The sequence below is a fragment of the Aureococcus anophagefferens genome, assembly GCF_000186865.1.
Source record: "Aureococcus anophagefferens unplaced genomic scaffold AURANscaffold_60, whole genome shotgun sequence".
NCBI lineage: Eukaryota > Pelagophyceae > Pelagomonadales > Pelagomonadaceae > Aureococcus > Aureococcus anophagefferens.
In genome coordinates, this window is record NW_008705613.1 from 119,670 (window position 1) to 137,423 (window position 17,754).

Sequence of the window (17,754 nt, forward strand, 5' to 3'; positions counted from 1 at the left end):
TTATTCTGCACACAGGGCGTCTAAAATGCGAGGTTTTCTTCAAAGTTTGTCGTCGCTTCGGCATCTTGATGGATTTTTAGCCATCTTATTTCCATCCGCCCTAGTCGTGTCCTCCCGTGACGCTTCCCTACGCCCCCCTTCGCTGTTCCCTCCCCCTTCGGTTCTTCCCTGCGCCGCGGCTAAACAAAACCGTCAACACGGGCCCGTGGCGGCGTGCATCCGGAACTTGACGGCGTGCTCGTCGAGGAGCAGCTCGAGCACCGCCAAGCTCATCGACGTCGTCGTGCGGGACCCCATCAAGCTGTACTACGCCTCCTTGGGGTCGCCCTGTCGAGCCAAAATAAGGATTGTACTTCTTTTGCAAGTGCCTCTCGGGAAAGCGTCTTCCGCACCAGTTCTACGTCTTTGTCGTGCCTGTCAAAATCCATTTCCGCGTCGTCCGCGTAGAATCTAACTGTCACAGTTTCCTTATTAGCAGATTTCACTATGCCTTCGACCTTGTGGTCGTAACCCTCCAACGTCACCATCATGATGACGATGTCCCCCTCGCCCAGGTCCGGCTGAGGTTCTGGCTCTGGCTCTGGCTGCGGTTCTACGGGTCGTAACTTGAAGTGGATACCCTGCTCCGGAATGAAACACAAACTTTGAAGAAATCCTAGCGTCTAGAGGACTAGAGACGGCCTCTCTGCACGAGTATTTCAGTGGCCGATGATGGAATCTCCACCTTAGAGGGCCCCGCGCTCCTCGAATATGCAGCCCGGGCATACACCGGCATAGCAGCAGGCATAGCAGGCGCATAGTAGGCGCATAGCAGGCGCATAGCAGGCGCATAAGACCAGCATATCAGGCGCATAGCAGGCGCATAGCAGGCGCATAGCAGGCGCACGGACTGTACTTTAACTTACGTTGAACGTCAAGTTGATGTATGGGACTTAGATTATTTACAGCATACCACCAGCATAGCAGCCCGACGACCGCTGTCGACGACCCCAGGCGACGACCGCCGGAGGTCGCCGCATAGCAGCCGCATACCACCAGCATAGCAGCCGCATACCACCAGCATAGCAGGCGCATACCACCCGCATAAAACCCGCATACCACCCGCATACCACCCGCATTAAACCCGCATACCACCCGCATAACACCCGCATAAAACCCGCAAAGCAGGCGCATACTACCAGGCATACCGGCGGTCAACCCCCTCGGTCCTGAGGTAGGGGCGCGTTGGGACCAAGGTCCCGTACGGACCCTAACCCTACCCTACTCCCGCGGCTTTTCAATTGTTTCGGGGATGATGAGGATGGGGTAGGCGGCGCTCCTGCGTCGGATTCTGCCGCCGGCCGCGGCCGGCAGCCGCGGGGCTTACTGGAGCAAACTCTGGCCGGGGGCTTTTATTCCCAGGCCCCGGGCTACTATATAGTACACACACCAGACGCCCCAGCTGGTTTTTGCGCTGGTTTTTGCGCTGGGCCTTTGCAGCGAAACGACAAATAGGCATATGGGCGCGTTGCTTTTTTTGCCTGTCGCCCGGGGTTGACGGGTACCCAAGGCGAAGGTTAGATTGGGCGGGTTCTGGGCCCCGGCCACACTATAGCAGTGGCTGTTGTCACCATAAAGGCAACTCGCATAACCTGCCCCATCCTATGACAGAGGCGGGCACAAGATGATGACCAGGGCAACGTGATCATCATTCAACATGCTCACGAAAACTTTGAGGGTAACCGCCATTGTTACCAACATCCCATTTGCTGGTGAGACAGGCGCCACTTGGTGGGGCGGGCGCCACATCCCTCATCTTAAAAACAAACAGGATGCGCATGAAGCAACTTATTGAAGTACTACCCGAATCAAAGTAGAGACATGGCTGTGAACCTATCGGCTGATGATAAGGGCACTTGCAGAGTCCATGAATATATCACACAGAAAGTACATCATCTACGAGTTCCTTTCCCATCCCAGTTGCTTGTTCACCATGGGTGTCAGTTTGAACAACGGCGGGTGCTGACCTAGGTTTCAACTTTCGGTTGGCTCAATACCATCGACTCGTAATTCATAGCGCAGTTTCTGCTTAGAAGTTTCCTGGAGAATGCGCCCATGTGTTTGATGCCAAGGGACGAGAGTTGAAAATATTGATTGTCTGCTCTCAAGAGCCCACGCGGCTGGAACTTGCATATAACGCTGCAAAAATCGACGCACAAAAACCTGCATTGGCGATTGCCCAGAAGACAACAGCAAGTAACACAGAAGCTGTACATGCATTGACGGGGGGCGAACTTCATTGTGATCGCCATCAACTGCCAAGATAAACTTATCGCCTGAATTTACCAAGCAGGTCAGAATAATCAGAGAGGATAGTAACACACGCGCAGGGGCAAGCCTGCATAATTGGCATGAAGAAGGTCTGAGTGACGATTTGAAATGAATGAGTCGGAGCGCACAACACAGAAAAGTGCTGGGACATACATTCTTGCCACGTGGTCGATTGCCGCCTGTGTGCAGCTCTTATAGCACAAGAACGTCTTGGGACTATGGCTGCGGACTATTTCGTTTATGTCCACCTTTGCGCGCTTCCTAATTGTTGATCTCACCAGGCGCAGAACTGCAGCAATGGCAAATCCAGGTATCTTAATAGACGAGCCGGAAGTTGCTCGGTGCACTAGTTCTTCCGCGAGCCTGCCAGATGAGACTTGCAATCACCACGTCAATTGCCAGGCAAGTCCCTCACATTCGAAGGGATGCAAATGGAGAGTCCAGAACCATTGCATCGAGCATGTTATCCTCATCTGCATAGAGAAGCGCCGCTACCGCGCCTGAGTTTAGACGAGTGCATTCTGGCTGACTGTAACTAACACATGATTTTAACCCATGCTTCTGCCCCAAAATGCAATTGTCGAAGTTGCTCCTAAAATATGACAGCGAGAAGATGCCAAGCAAAGATAATTAAGGTGATCGCACCTTCTTCTCGAAGATATGCCACAATTGCACGGATGTCTAGGCGCTCCCAAGCTCCTAGGGTGACATACTCACCTAATAAGTTTGAGCAAAAGCTGCAATTGATAGCCAAGTGCATTGTCACACTGCTATAGACCCTCCGAGAGTCCGGACCCCGAGAAATCAAAGGATACAACTGCGATGCCAAGGGAGAGGCAAACGGACAGTTGCGGCAACGCCTCCACGCGAGCAGACCTAACTTGCATGAGTTCATGCATCCGTCGACCCTTGGCTCTGATAACATCACGCATTTCCGTGCATGAAAATAAGAGTGGGCAACATGCGTGCGCGGAAGTTTGTTGGTTGCCAACGAGAGCAAACAAGTGTATGACCGCGAGAATTCAGCACCACAAAATCTCTCCGTTCAAAAGAGCGTCCAAGAAACTCGAATAATCTAGGCCCAAGATGACGCGGCTCGTAGCTAGTGCGTGGGGGGCGAATAATTGCTGCAACAACCTGCTCGTATGCTTGACGAACTTGCTGCACGAAAGTCATTGATTTGAGATCCGCCATCAGAAATAATAGCTGTAAAGTGATGAGAAATAATAGCTGTAAAGTGATGATAATATGTGGCTGGGTTGGATAAGATCCCCGATCGAATGACGCGGATCGGATTCGAGAAAATCGATGGCAAAGAGGGCTTTGGCAGTGGTGATGGGCACCTTTGGCAAGCTCTATCTCGGCGCCATGACCACCGATTTGCAAAATTCTTGTTGCATCTGAAAGCCGGCACCGCCGTCTTGCGCGCAGAGCCACTAACTCAAAAACTTCAAGAGCCCCACAAATCCGCCTTTTTATTCAACCCAGCCACATATACAACTTCAGGTCGGGAATGTCCTGATATACCTTGGCCTTGGCCTGATTATATATACCTCTGACCTAGGAAGGGCCGTTTCCTTTCCCCTTCCTTTCCTCCGTTTCTCTCTCTCTATTCCACGTGAAGCATGGAGTATAGAGTAGCGTCGCCCGTCGGGAATCAGGGATGCCTAGCAGCCCCATCTCACTTAACCGTGCCCGGTCTAAGTCAGGCACACTGCTATTTCCACTCACGCGCATCAACAGCGGCCTACAGGAAGCGAAGTGAGAAACGCCTTGAGAATCTGGAGGGTAGCGCAAGTTCAACATTATCGAGACTTTCGTAATCATTAAATTTTCTTAACCCATGGGGGCATATGCTTGGGGGTGGGCAGAGGACGGTCGATGTGGAATCGGTAAAAAGTTAGCCATCGAATTGAAGCAGACAAACTTTCCAGCCGAACTGTGCGAATTTTGGGATGCTCATTCTCATCCTCAACGCTGTGCGGCAGGACAGGGGCATAGTTTATTTCTACTACCTACGGGAGATCTCTGGGCCTGTGGTATTGGCACCGACGGTGAATTGGGGGTCGGAGACATCACAGAGAAGTTGGATGATGATTTCATTCCGATGCCATTGCCTGATAGAGCCTCGCACGGTGTATCATGCAAAGCAGTGCATCGTGCTCATCGACCAGTCAAGGTGTTGTTCGAGGATGGCATACATGCAAGGAGTGTTTCAGCTGGGGACTGCAATTCGTCCAATGGATATGCGGCGTATAATTACCCCCCCCCCCCTTGCTATCGATCCTAGGCACAGGTATGCGATATCAAGCCTGGGTGACCTGTATGCATGGGGGAGGGGTCGATATGGCGCCCTAGGACATGACGATGGGGAGCAAAGCCATACTCTACCAACACGGTTACAAGGACTTAAAGCGAATACTGTAAATCGTATCGCATGCGGGCGCTGGCACTGCGTAGCACTGATGAGCAATGATCAACTGCTTACCTGGGGCAGAAATCACTGTGGACAGATTGGCATTGGTTCAGTATCACGCGCTTGTACCAGGCCTGTTTTGATCGAGCTCGAACCGGGAGGAGGGCGATCACCTTCCGTGAGAGATGTGGCTTCTGGTATCCAATTATCAGAGTGATCTCCTGTGCTCGCGTGACGTTCTTGGTGTAGGAGAAGCGCATACCGTCGTCGTGGCTGACTCGAAACGAGACAGCGGCGAAGTGGAGGTTCTAAACAGGGTCTCTCTTTCGTGTATCAGCTTTGGATGTAGTCGTCTCTGATCTACAAAGCCTAGGTCATGGCATATGCGTGGGGAGACCCCGAAGATTCGAGACTCGGTGGCGTTGATGTCAGACAGCATCACAAACCGCAGCCTATAAAGGCGCTCACTCAAATGCTTCGACGCCTTCGTTTTAAAATAGCAAGCGCGCAGGATTCACACGAGCAAACGATCATTGCATGTGGTGTATCACATAATCTTATACTAACGACAGCTGGCAGACTCCTTGCCTGGGGGTGCGGGCGATATGGCCAGCTAGGGTATGGGGATCTGTGGGACCGTGAAGAGCCCGTCGTAGTACCAACTGTGAGTTCTGTCCGTGCATTCGCAGCTGGCAGCCGACATACGATTGCAATAAGTGTGGTACCAGGCAGCTCGCGTTCCTTGGCTCTCTCGCCTAGCATCGTAATAAATTTAGGTGCGCTCCAATCAGAGCCCCTTGATGACCGAAGCGAAAGGATCCAGCACACTATGTAGCTCGAGCCTAGCATCTGCAAAAAAACACGGAACTATATTCGCGTGGGGTTTCAACTCCTTTGGCGAACTTGGCCTAGGCGCGTGTATATATATTCTTTTTCCGAAGCCAAGCGCTGTTTCACAGGGGACGAAGACATACGGTTGCAACCCGTTTCTGTGCGTGCACTGAGCAGCTCAAACACACTTGACTGTGCGGCCGGGGCACGTCACAGCTTAGTTTTGACCCACGGCAAAACACTCTCTGGTGGAATGCACAAAGACGCATGCCTCGATACGAATTCTAGGTACGAATATTTAATATTGAATTACCTGCGAATGTATCAATCATTCCAGGCGCGAATTGAGACTCGACACTAAGAGGGTTCAGGAAGATGCTCAATACTTCGAGGCGCTGCGTAATAAGATAGTAATCTCTTACTCGCTGCCATTTGAGCCAGAGCTCCGCTACTGTTTGGACACGATACCTGCGGATCAGGGAGGTCTTATCTTTGCTCGTCGCTTCACGTATGAGAGTGTTGTAACCTGCCTACCGTGCCGACAGTTGCTTGTCCGTCCGCCCCACGCCTCTTCAGAGAATTATCATGCCAGTGTCGTGTAATAGGTGTGTCGTGCCTGTGCTCGTCGATGCCACAGTAATCACATGACAAAAGTGAAATTTTCGAGATGGACAGTAAGCCAAAATCGGTGCGGATGTGCGGATAGTGGACGTTGTCGAGTGGTGTATTCCAGTGAACGTGGTATATTCGACAGTCTCGTTGACAGAAGCAACGTGCAAGTCACGAGCAGTGAGAACAAGGAGACGATCAGTATGCAGTTTTTCAGAGAACTACTAAAGCTGCTACACCCTGAAGGCCTATCGGAAGATGACATTGATTCGGGTGAGGTTGCATTGCACTCTGTAGCAGGATCTATCTCATGGACTGCCTTTGAAAAATGGCACACGCCCTATTTCGAGGTGCGCTCTATTAGGGCCACTCGCCTATGTCCACGTCACTTGTGCTGGGTGCGTGTCCTAGGAAAAACGCAGAGAGGCAGACACAGACCACGGAGGTGCGTAAATGAAAGCAGCGGGGCAGCGCAGCGCCACTAAGCTGGTACAATGCCACTGCAAAGGGGCGGCAAAGTGCAGGAGCAAATACTCGAAGAGCCTTCGTACAATATGTGCCAGGTAGCGGGTTAGTCTTGAGCTGCTCTTGGAGTGGGATCACTGGCAATGATCTCAACAACCTGCTAGAATCCCAGTATACAAGCGCCCTACTCAGCATCGCATGGCCAGCATAAAGCACGGCTAGTATTAGCCGGACCCCGGGTATGGCCAGCATAGGCGAGCATGGCAAATTAGCAGCCTGCGCTGTTGTAGAGGGCTCCGGGAATAAGCTAGGCCAGCCCTTACTACTGAGCGGTGTAAAACACCGGATTCGCGGATGTTCCGGCTCTGATGTTCCGGTAGAGGCCTCGCGGGTGTTCCGGCTTCCGGCTCTCCCCCCCCCCCCCCCGGGCGCGTGTTCCGGTTCACTTCCTCCGGTCGTGTTCTGGCGCGTTCCGGCGCGTTCCGGTGTTCCGGTAGATTTTCGGGCGGATTTGTCTTCTCAATTGCCCGTTCACGGCACGCTCAGTGCGCGTCGTGAGACAGGGAATTCGGACCTGGGCGTCTAGCACCATTCCCCAGAGACCTGGGCATCCGGCCAGGCAAATTACGCACAGCGCCCTAGGGCGCAAAAAAACAGGAAATCACCCTGAGGCGAGGCACAGGTCGTCGTCAGTGCACAACAGGTGCGCCAAATTTATCTAGAGTAGTAGCAGCATCGTCGCCGCCGCCGCCACCGCCGCCGCCGCCGACGATGACGACGACGACGACGCGCGCGTGCGTTCGAACCTACAATCGGACAGAAAACAGCACAGCTGCGCCGCCGCCGCCGCCGCCGCCGCCGCCGCCGCCGACGACGACGACGACGCGCGCGTGCGTTCGAACCTACAATCGGACAGTTTACAGCACAGGGGAGGTCACGTTCGTTCGATGTGTCAAACTGTAACGGAATATATACGGGGCACGCCGCAGCCGCAGATATCGAATCCGACATGCTCCGGCGCACGCCGCGCGCGTGTTCCGGCAGGAAGCTGTGTTCCGGAGCGCGCGACTCCGGGCGCTCCCGGCCGTTCCGGCGTACCGGCGCAGTCCCCAGACGTACGTCAGCACGACACACGTCTTCATGACGCCGTCGATCTCGCGTGACATGCGAAACATGCAGCGGTCGACTGGCATGACGCTGAAGTCCAGCTCGTCCGTGAGGAACTGATCGTCAGGCTGAGCATCTGGAACCAGATGAGGCCGGACTCCTCGCGCCCGTAGACGTTCTTGTCGACGCGGAGGTAGAAGTCGCCGGGCCATATGGCGGCTCGCCGTGCTTGCGGCGCAGGTAGTCGCGCCACCCCGCCGGATAGAACGAGGCCTAGAACGGTGCAGTAGTACGACGTTCAATTTAATAATGCCTACAACAGTACCAATCCCAGTGAAGTGATCAAAACTCGGATTCTGATAGCCTGGATTTAAAAGTCAACATTTTTGTTGAACTTCAGCACTTTTGTTGAAGTTAAATCTTGCGATTTCTTGACCCGAACCAGCGACCGCGCGCAAAAAGTCTTCGCAAACGTGCAATCAACGCGTGAGTATCATCAAGCTTGCTTTGATACGACCATTTAACCAATTTTGGCCGTGATTTCAGCCCGCGGACCTCCGCGACACCGCGCCCGCGCGCGCGGTCGACGCACAGCCTCTATGGAGGACTAATGACTCTGGCTCCGCCGGCCGGAATTCGATGATTGATCTTTATTAATTAATTTCCTATGGGCGTGTCTAGATGTACGTTGATCACTTCACTGACCAATCCTGCTAAGCTATCGCGGTTACTATGGCAGACGAGAGCAACAGTGCTTTCGAACCACATAACCCGAGCGGGCCTCCTATGATGACGCCGCTCCAGATAGCCCTCACGTTTGGCGCTATCGCTCTACCAACAGCGGTCCTCGCCGCTAAATATCTCTTAGTGAAGAACGACGAAGTTTCAAACGAGATGCTATTGACTGACGGAGGGGAGGAACGGCTCCCAATTAAAGTTGCGACAGATGATGAAATGGAATTCGTTAACTCAGCACCGTGGCCACGAGAGCTGCCGGGTTTGGCGGAAATTGAGGCGTATGAAGCAGCTAAAGCTAACGTCTTCAATGAGGAGAATGTTAGCGACGATATCACCGATGAGTCGCGCATGCGTCTTCGGCACGCATTAATGGACCGCTGTCAAACGCACGTAGCGTGGCTGCTGCGTCTTGAGCGGGAACAGCGTTCAATTGAGCGAATGGCACGGCGTGGCATGATGTCTGAAGCTGATTTTCAGACATTTTCACGATTTGCCGAGCGTTTGGACACGGAAGTGAATGAGGTGCGTGAAGAGGCTGCTTGGCTCTGTAATGATCCCGAACGCAGCCGCCAGGCTTCTGAGGAGATATGGTGCGTTTGTAACCCATAATATCTTGACTAATCATGTGCCTTTTATATAGGCGAATCGCAGTACAGATCTGGCACCAGCGGCGGCAACGGGATACGCAACACGAAGCTAAGTTGCAGGCGGGACGTTCAAGGGCTTCTGAAGATGCAATCAGGCGCAATGCTGCAAAGAACAGCCTCAGGGGTCTCAAGGGCGGCTTCTTGAGCAAGGGGACTGAAAATTCATCGAACCTCAGGGGTAGCCGGATGTCTATTAAGAAGAGCCCTGATAGTGTGCCGATCCGTCAAGCAGAGACCGTCTTTGAGGCGATGAAATGGCCGGAGCAGCTCCCCGCTGCCTTCGCAATCCGTCAATATGAAGCACTGAAAGAAACAGCACTCAAGGATGCTTCTTTTACCAATAACGGGTTTCTCGCGGAGGGCGAGTCGAAGCAACGCCTCCGACAGGCACTCATGGAGCGCTGTCAGTCTCAGGTGCCATGGATGCACCGTCTACAACAGGAGCATCAACGTGTGCGTGCCGCTATGGAGCGCGCACAGTGGCAGTCAGGCGCGACACCAACTGCTGACGATCTTGGAAGGCTAAAAAAGTTTGAAGATATGTGTAAGATGGAGACTGCTAAAGTAGAGGAAGAAGCAGAATGGCTTGGCGATAAAGATGGCGCAGCTGGTATGGGGACGCGTATTTGGCCAATGGCATTTGAGCTCCATGCAAAAGCGAACGCACAAAATGCTGAACGCGAGAAAATGGCGCGCCTGCACCACGATAAGACCCTTAGGGCCTACGCGGAGCATTCCGCCAAACCCTGGCCGAGTGAAATGCCCGGCATTGCACAAAGAAGGACATATGAACAGATGAAGGCAGCTATTCTACAGCAACTGCCTCAACTTGCACAAGCTGCTATGCTCGAAGGCAGGCCAGCGCCGCAGGTTGTCGGTGGACAGGTCGCCCGTCAACTCCGCGCCGCTCTCATGGCCCGCTGCCAGCAAATCGTACCGCTCATCCAACGCCTTCAGGCAGAAGGCCGCGCTTTTAAAACGGCAGTTGAGCGTGGGCACGTCGAGAATAAGGATGCCGCTCACTTCCGGTCTATTGACATCGATGTCAAAACAGAAATAGACGCAGTGAAGGTCGAGGCTGAATGGCTTTCTGATGACACTGGCACTCGCGTTGGCATGGGAGACCAGGTCTGGCCCGCCGCTTTTCAAATATATGCCAAACGACGTGCTGAGGTTGCCAAACAGATCCAGGCCGCACAGATGCAACGCCAGGAAGACGAAGTCATCAATGAGGCCGAATCACCTGTTTCTGCAGATGCTATCGATTAGGTTGCTGTTGAAGCTGAGGGCTCTACAAGGCGCACCGATTTAAGTCTGAATGCCATCGCCACCAGGCAGGAACTCCAGCATATTCAAACGGAGATCATATTGTCCTTGCTGCATCTAGTCTGAGCCCCGCCCGGACGCGGGGATGTTGGCAACCGTGCTGGCTTCGCCGAACTCCCTTGCCCCCCCCAAGTGGCCCGCTCAAGTGGCCCCACTAAGTGTCCCCCTGCAACCCGCGTGTGCAGCCCCCGGAATGAATTCGCCAGCGGAATGAATTCGCCGCTTGCTGCCACCCCCCCCCCAACATATTCCGCCGGCGGGATATGCTAAACGCCGCTTCAACTTGGTAACATATCCCGCCGGCGGGATATGTTAAACGCCGCTTCAACCTTAAACCTTGCACTTCAACAGGGACCTCAACACCGCCGCTTGCCCTTCAAAAGGGACCTCAACACCGCCGCTCACGCCTCGCCAGGGACCTCTGACGCGCCGCCCGCGCCTTAGGGAGCGCGACCCGCCCCACTGGCATGCTCATGCTATACTATGCTGGTGCTTCATACTAGCATACTCGGATTCTAACATTGAGGTCCCCGGTCCGCTGCCCAGCGGCACTGTAAATCACACTGCCAAACACACCGGGCCGTGTCATTCTGCTGCCGACCAATGTCAGCATCGCCATATCTTGCTTATGACATAGAAACCATATACATCCTGTCTGCGAGCTCACAGCAAGTTGACTTTGATGAAGCCTTCTCTCTGAGAGTAGACTATGGACTTAGCCAAACGAGTGAATATCCAGACATCATGCAGTACGAACCATCGATGCAAGATATTAGAAATGTAGCAAACTCTACAGTGGGAGTACAAAAACCTAAAGTTTTAATAGTATTGCCGTAAATCAGTTCGCCAATCGCCAATTATCTTATCGCTTCAGAGATGGGCCTCTCGCGCGAGCGCAAGCAAGAGTATTTTGAGAAAATGGAGGGGCTCCTTGATATGTACTCAAAAATTTTCATCGTGTCCTGCGACAACGTTGGGTCAAAACAATTTCAGCAGATTCGCATCGCCCTGCGTGGCGAAGCAGTCGTCCTCATGGGTAAGAATACGATGATGCGCAAAGTTGTGACTGCGTACCTGGTGAAAAATCCGGGGCATCCGTATGAAATGCTCCTTCCTAAGATCATGGGTAACATTGGCTTCGTGTTTACTAATGGTGACCTTGGCAAGGTGCGAGAGCTCATCGAAGATAATCGTGTGCCTGCTCCAGCACGAGTCGGTGCGATAGCACCGATCGATGTGATCGTGCCCCCCGGTCCCACAGACTGTGACCCCGGCCAGACCAATTTTTTCCAGACCCTGCAGATTGCCACAAAGATTGTGAAGGGCCGCATTGAGATCACTTCCCCCGTCAACCTGCTGAAGGCCGGAGACAAGGTCGGCAACTCCGAAGCTGTTTTGCTCCAGAAGCTCCACATCAACCCTTTCGATTATGGCCTTGTTATCACGGAGGTCTACGACAATGGTTCCATGTTCGACGTGAAGGTTCTTGACCTCACCGATGAGGACCTCTCTATCAAGTTCGGCGCTGCCCTTAATACTCTCTCTTCCCTTTGCCTTCAGGTCGGCTATCCGACAATGGCCTCTGTACCTCACTCGGTCGCCAACGCCTTCAAGTCACTCATCGCCATCGCAGTGGAGTCCGGTGATGCCTTTTCCTTCGCCAAGGCAGGTCCTTTCAAGGCCTTCCTGGCGGACCCTTCGGCGTTTGCCTGTGCCGCCTGTGCGGGCGACGCCGGTGGCGACGCGGTCGCCATCGAGGAGAAGAAAGAGGAAGAGGAAGAAGAAGAGGTTGACATGGGCGGCGGTATGGACATGTTTGGCGATGATGGCGGTGGTGGTGATTACTGAAGAGCGGCCTCGTGGTCTCGGGGGCTCCATAGCAGACCTGCGAATGGATTAGTGCCATTTCCGATAGGCCTTCTTGGGTAGAGCTCTTGGGTAGGGCTCGTCTTGATTCGGGATCAACTCCAGGCTCGTGAGTTCCGGACCGCCGGCGGGGAGTTATAACTAAGTAGAGAGCTGCCAGTGGTTGTTCGATTGCGCGGCGGCTTGCCGTGCGGCTCCTGGGGCTTGCCCCGCCAGTACTACGGCGGTGGTGCGCGGGTCGTTCCGTGTGCCTATCCCATGTCCCGTGTTTGTCCTGAGGCCCGACGGTCGTCTATCCCACCAACCCAACGGCAGTTTAAGTGGGGCCAAGCGTACTGAAGAAGAGGCTACCCTAAGGTAGACTAAGCACGGTACCGCGTAGACCACCGACCAGCGAGGGTAATGTCAAGTAGGGGCGCGTTTGATGATAATAGAGAAGAGCAAGCGGCCAACTTTCTATATAGTCATCGGCATTGCGATATCTTCAGTCGCTTCAGGAACAGGTGATGACCCAACGCGCGGTCCGTTGGCCTCCCGAGGAGAGTCTCCTGGGCATCTTGCTGATCTATTGAGTTCAGTACCCCGCCTGGGCCTTTTCTCCCCTACTGGAGAGTGAGATCCTCTCTTTGCCGCTGGCTGTGTTTGCTGGCCAAGTGACTTCTCCTAGGTCCATCGGAATGAAGACTTCTTCACATGGAACAGATGCGCTCGGACGGGCGCCCCTGCTGTCTCCTCTATAGTTCACCCAAGTCTGATTCTCGACCATGATGCTTCCCGCGTCCAGCCGGCACGCCACCAGGCTGGCCGATGTGGGCTTGTCATTTACCTGGATCCTGAGGTGATCTGATGAAGCTCAATAGTGCCCTAATGGATGAAAGGACACTAAGTTTCGGGCTAGGCCCCTTGTTTCGTTGCAAGCTCACTTCGTACTCGAGCAATGAGTTCCTTATACTGCGGGTGATGTTTTTCGAGTTTACAACGCTGGGCTTCCGCAACAGCATTTTTCATTATATTGTGGTCCTGTTTCTCAAGCCCACGCTTCAGTTGATTGATAGCAGGGTTGAAGAGACGCTCATCAACTATCTGCATCACATCCAGATCGCGGACGGCACCAGAATAGTCAATACCGCGTCCATTTGGCCGAAGATACACGTTATGAATCTGTTTGTGCATCTCACCTGTGTCGACGAAACGACAGATGGGGACAGCAGAGCGCTTCGAAACATCAACGAGTGTTAGCTTGTAAAAAAGCTCAACAGGTCGCTCGGTCCCGAGACCGTAGAGCCCCATTTTTGTGCGATCCCAGTCATTGTCCATTCCCGGTGGGTTCATATGGATCAGAGATGTGAGTCTTTTCAGACTGCGCTGACCGTCACCGCGTCTAGCACTGCCACTCTCCCAAAATTTGGGCACGTTTCTCCGGCGGCTTGACATCTGCGCATACTCGTGAAATAAAACACTTGCCTGGGGCGCGTACATGTCGTATCCGTGAGTCCAGCCCCTGATACCAATTGAAATCTCTTCACCCATAAACACCATAGGAAGGCAACAATCGTATCTCACCTGATTGAGGAAGTGGCCACGAGCAAAGCTGAAGCCTGCCGCCCAATATGGTTGCAGCATCGGCTCGGTCTTGATCGAGGGCACCGATTCAGGCTGTGACCCATGGCGAAGATTCCTGGCTGACCCTCAAAGTCTGAGTTGCACATGATTGGTCGAGTCTTTCGCAGAGAGTCACCCTCCGTGGATACGGAGCCCTTCAGGTCAGTGAGGTATGTAGAAAGGACTGCCATTTCATTTCGTGTCAGGCGCCATTGTTCGATGATACTCTCGTCCCAGCCGTTTACGAATACGCAATGCGCATCCACCTGCAGAGCGAACGCCTCACCTCGGTACATGCGATAACCCACATGCCGCGCATACACAGGTCCCGTCGCCTAAGTTACAAGTCATATCACACAGCTCTAGCATACAAACAGGAACGAGGTCCATTCTTCCAGGGAATTAGTCGATGCGAATATCGCACTGGTGTTTGCTTTTGCATGTATCCAGGACTGAGCACAACAAGACTCACTTCGAAGTAAAAGAGAGATTAAGACATTGCCAGTCACCTCATTGGCATCCATAGCATACACTTTGACCTGTTTGGCCCGAGCACAAAGTGGCTGCGATGGCTCCTCGCTGCACGGCTTTGGTGGATCTCCGCACCCAACATCACCCGGTCGATTTTGCTGTACTGCGGCCACAACAACACGCCCAGGAAACGTCGCTCCTACAGGGAGACGGTGCAATCTAGCAGATTTCTTTCACTCTGGAGTCGTACGCTGGAGCGCGGATGTAGCCGTATCCCGACACTGCCAGTCCCTATAACTCGCGATCATAAGGAAGATAGTTGGCTGCCCGTCAATCATGTCCACATGGTCCAACTGGTCCGAGCCTGCGGGGGGTTCCCAAAACATGGGTACCTGCAGGTTCGTTTGCTCATCTAACTCCATGGCGAATCCATCCCGCTCCATGAGAACAGTATGCTGCATCTGAACATCCAAGTTCTCTTCCGGGTCGTCTTTGGGCTGGGGCAAGCCGCTTTCTCCTTGGTCGAATGCTCCAAGAGGCTTTGAAAAAGTATACTCTGCAGCTGAATCGAACTGCCCGACGAAAGCCGTGATCTCTTTACCATTGCTGAGTCCAAGGTGATCCATCTTGGCGCTTGACATCAAACTATGGCCCGAAGGCCCATCGGATGATGCCGGCCGCAGTACATAAAACAACAACCCCGCCCAGGACAAGACTAAAGCCACCGCAGATAGTCGCACGCACTTTGGACCAGGTGAATGCATCTTCTTGCCACCCCGGTTCGCCTTGCCCGGTGTCCCCATGATTTCAACTCTTCAGCCCGTGTTTTTTTCAGAACTGATCAATAACTAGTAGCAAGAGGCAGGCAGTGAACCACCCCCGACGGCTCTGACCACGGTCGACCCCCCCCAGAAGTACGAAACAATTGCTAACGATACCGGGTGGTCCCGGGGGCGGTCACGACGCGTCCGCCCCAGTCCGGGGACGTCCGCGAGGGACGGCGTCGGCCAGGGGCTCGGATGGGACGGCGTCGGTGGTGTGGCGCGCGCGCGCGAAACGACGCCCGCGGGCGAAACGCGCGCGAAAAGCGGACTCAGTGCGCCGCCGCGGTCGTGATCGCGCGCTCGGCGGCCGAGGTGGTCGTGTACGTCGCGCGTGGCGCGACGGCGGTGGCGCCGCCGACGACGGGCTGGTCCTCGCGGCCGTCGCCCGAGTCGAGCTTTCGGAGAACGCTCCTGCCGTTCGCGCGGTAGATGCGGTCGCCGACGGTGAAGCGGCGCGTGTCCGCGCCCGTGCGGTCGAAGAGGCGCACCAGGACGACGGGGTCCCCGGGGCGGTACTCCTCGTTGTCGTGCGTCCGCGTCGCGCGGTCGTCCGCGACGACGTAGCCCTTCCCGCCGCTCCCGCGCTGCTCCATGACGCGCGCGAGCAAAAAGGCGTGCGTGCTGCCGCCGCCCTCGCGCTGCGTGCGCCGGTAGTCGCCCGTCTCCAGCGCCACGAAGTCGCCGACGTTCAGCGACTCCGCGAGCGTCCACCGACGGCCCCCAACTAAGGGCTGCCCCGCGGCGGCAACGACGGCGGGCTGCCCGTAGAACCGGCCACGTTCGCGGCGCACCTTCGGCTGTGCGCGAAGAAGTAGAGAGTGCGCGCCATGGTCCAAAAACCATGATCAGCAGACCATGCAAACGACGCTATCGACACCGATGTCGATTTCGAGCGGCTGTATCTGGGCCGAAATCGACCGATGGTCGATTTCAGGCGAAGCGCTGATTGGCTACGCAATGGTTCCAGCGCTTCTCGCCGCTGGAGGCGGCCAGGACCGTCCCCTGCGGGCGCGCCCCCGCGCCACCCCCGTCCCAGGGGGGCCTGGGACACGTCCGGCCAGGCGCCGGGACCGACGACGTCAGCCCTGAATTAAACGGAGTTTCAGGGGGGAGTCGACCGCGACCCTAGCCCGACAGCAAGCACCACTAACTAACTACCCCAGAGTCGCGACTTGCTCAAAATGAGTGGTCAAAACAGCTGCAACATGGGGTCAACGAAGCCTGTGAACCACCCGTCCTGGCCGATCGGCAGCTTGACATCAATATTCTGAGGTCTTTTTGCTCGTCACTAGATCTTCGGCCGCGTTTCCAACCATCGTCCAAGCTACGCAGAATCCTAGTTAGCGTTCCGTCTACATGTATCCTAAAAATTTTCCTGGCTGATCATTAATGATGGGGACACCCAACAGCCATATTTCATCGTCGCCTCGGCGTCATTTCCGTTTTATACCCCGCAGCTTTTTCTCGATTCTTCTGACCGGAGTAGATGAGCCACCGTTTCGTTCGAACTTGATAAAAGTATATTCTCCCCTCTTCGTGCAGAACGCGGTGCTCCTGCTGCTCTCCGTGTTGTGGGGCGGCATTGCTACCCTTGGCGTCCACGCGACCATGATTAGCGGGTACAGCGCAAAAAAACCTGGCGTTAGGGCGGGACAAACCGTGTCTCACATTGACAGTGTCAAGCACGGAAAGCACCTCTGCCTAGGCCATGTGGCCTATGGAGAAAGGTCTGAATCCCTACCCTACCAATCAGCCCGGGAGACGTTCATATTGCATAGGTACCTCGAACTGGGTGCTGCAACGGCAAACAATAAGCGTGAATACGCAAGGCAGAATCAGTACACCTTTGTTCCGATGGGCGCGCAAGATTACGAAACCCTATTGATGAGGTACTGTCCCCTAATTGCGGCCGAGGCACGCATCGCAGATCCAATCACCGGTGCCAAATTCTGTGCAATGAGATACGCGCTTACAGAGCAGGGCTGTGATTGGATGCTGCTCACTGATGTGGATTCGGTTGTCATCGACACATCCGTGAGGATCGAGGACTTGATCGGAGGCGAGACGGCGTTCTTATCGACTAGAGTTGCGATCCCAGATGTCGTCTGGTTCGTTAATTGGTCTTTAGTCTCAGAGATACGAGAGGAGACGGAGGTGGAGGAAGCAGGTCGTGCATCTATCATTGGGGGTTCGTGTGGAGACGTGGTTGTCTTTGCCGCGAGCCTAAACACGGGCGCCTTCCTCATGCGCAGCTCTACGTTCACATTTGATCTCCTGACCCACAATGTCCTCGCACTGAGTTCCATGGGACCGTCCTTTCTCACAGAATCTGCTTGCAGCACTGCAGGCATCGGTGCGGCTGAAGAGGACCAATGTGCGTCCAACTCGGGCGTGGAAGAGTGCAGCATCGGCTGTATCCATCGTATGCACCCTGATTGGCTCAAGAAGGCTTGGTGCCTTTCCGCATTGCCGTCGGATGCCCCCGCGGTACCTGCAGCCATTAATATGGTCTCCCCTCGCCTCTCCGCCCAAGCTGGTCACG

At 54.5% G+C, this 17,754-nt stretch overlaps 5 protein-coding genes across 5 annotated transcripts in view; 3 read left to right on the plus strand and 2 right to left on the minus strand.

Annotated features, from left to right (window-relative positions):
• The window catches only part of AURANDRAFT_72733 (hypothetical protein), a gene marked incomplete at both ends in the record, with an annotated part of 4,576 nt that extends 1,062 nt beyond the window's left edge, over positions 1–3,514 (minus strand). Inside the window, 11 exons of the mRNA XM_009043642.1 lie at positions 354–642; positions 1,176–1,208; positions 1,428–1,588; positions 1,931–2,006; positions 2,197–2,294; positions 2,364–2,673; positions 2,726–2,810; positions 2,864–2,902; positions 2,956–3,027; positions 3,089–3,186; positions 3,239–3,514. Of these exons, the coding sequence (XP_009041890.1) occupies positions 354–642; positions 1,176–1,208; positions 1,428–1,588; positions 1,931–2,006; positions 2,197–2,294; positions 2,364–2,673; positions 2,726–2,810; positions 2,864–2,902; positions 2,956–3,027; positions 3,089–3,186; positions 3,239–3,504 (1,527 nt within the window). The remainder of the gene's footprint in view (positions 1–353; positions 643–1,175; positions 1,209–1,427; positions 1,589–1,930; positions 2,007–2,196; positions 2,295–2,363; positions 2,674–2,725; positions 2,811–2,863; positions 2,903–2,955; positions 3,028–3,088; positions 3,187–3,238) is intronic.
• Positions 3,515–4,153: 639 nt separating this feature from the next.
• Positions 4,154–7,217, plus strand: AURANDRAFT_72734 (hypothetical protein; the record flags this gene model as incomplete). Its single annotated transcript, XM_009043638.1, has 12 exons — positions 4,154–4,364; positions 4,435–4,489; positions 4,607–4,904; positions 5,100–5,153; positions 5,238–5,390; positions 5,503–5,644; positions 5,686–5,845; positions 5,895–6,108; positions 6,163–6,459; positions 6,531–6,611; positions 6,730–6,736; positions 6,886–7,217. The coding sequence occupies 12 exons, from the start codon at positions 4,154–4,156 to the stop codon at positions 7,215–7,217; spliced, it is 2,004 nt and encodes a 667-aa protein (XP_009041886.1).
• Positions 7,218–11,312: 4,095 nt separating this feature from the next.
• Positions 11,313–12,423, plus strand: AURANDRAFT_39351 (hypothetical protein; the record flags this gene model as incomplete). Its single annotated transcript, XM_009043639.1, has 1 exon — positions 11,313–12,423. The coding sequence occupies one exon, from the start codon at positions 11,326–11,328 to the stop codon at positions 12,295–12,297; it is 972 nt and encodes a 323-aa protein (XP_009041887.1).
• Positions 12,424–13,209: 786 nt separating this feature from the next.
• AURANDRAFT_72736 (hypothetical protein) lies at positions 13,210–15,347 on the minus strand (the record flags this gene model as incomplete). The annotated part of the gene is made up of 4 exons (XM_009043641.1): positions 13,210–13,816; positions 13,963–14,252; positions 14,289–14,587; positions 14,639–15,347. 4 exons carry the CDS (start codon positions 15,189–15,191, stop codon positions 13,210–13,212), a joined length of 1,749 nt encoding a protein of 582 aa, XP_009041889.1.
• A 1,473-nt stretch (positions 15,348–16,820) lies between these two features.
• Positions 16,821–17,754, plus strand: part of AURANDRAFT_68045 (hypothetical protein) — a gene marked incomplete at both ends in the record, with an annotated part of 2,596 nt that continues 1,662 nt past the window's right edge. Inside the window, 3 exons of the mRNA XM_009043640.1 lie at positions 16,821–16,887; positions 16,918–16,939; positions 16,991–17,699. Of these exons, the coding sequence (XP_009041888.1) occupies positions 16,821–16,887; positions 16,918–16,939; positions 16,991–17,699 (798 nt within the window). The remainder of the gene's footprint in view (positions 16,888–16,917; positions 16,940–16,990; positions 17,700–17,754) is intronic.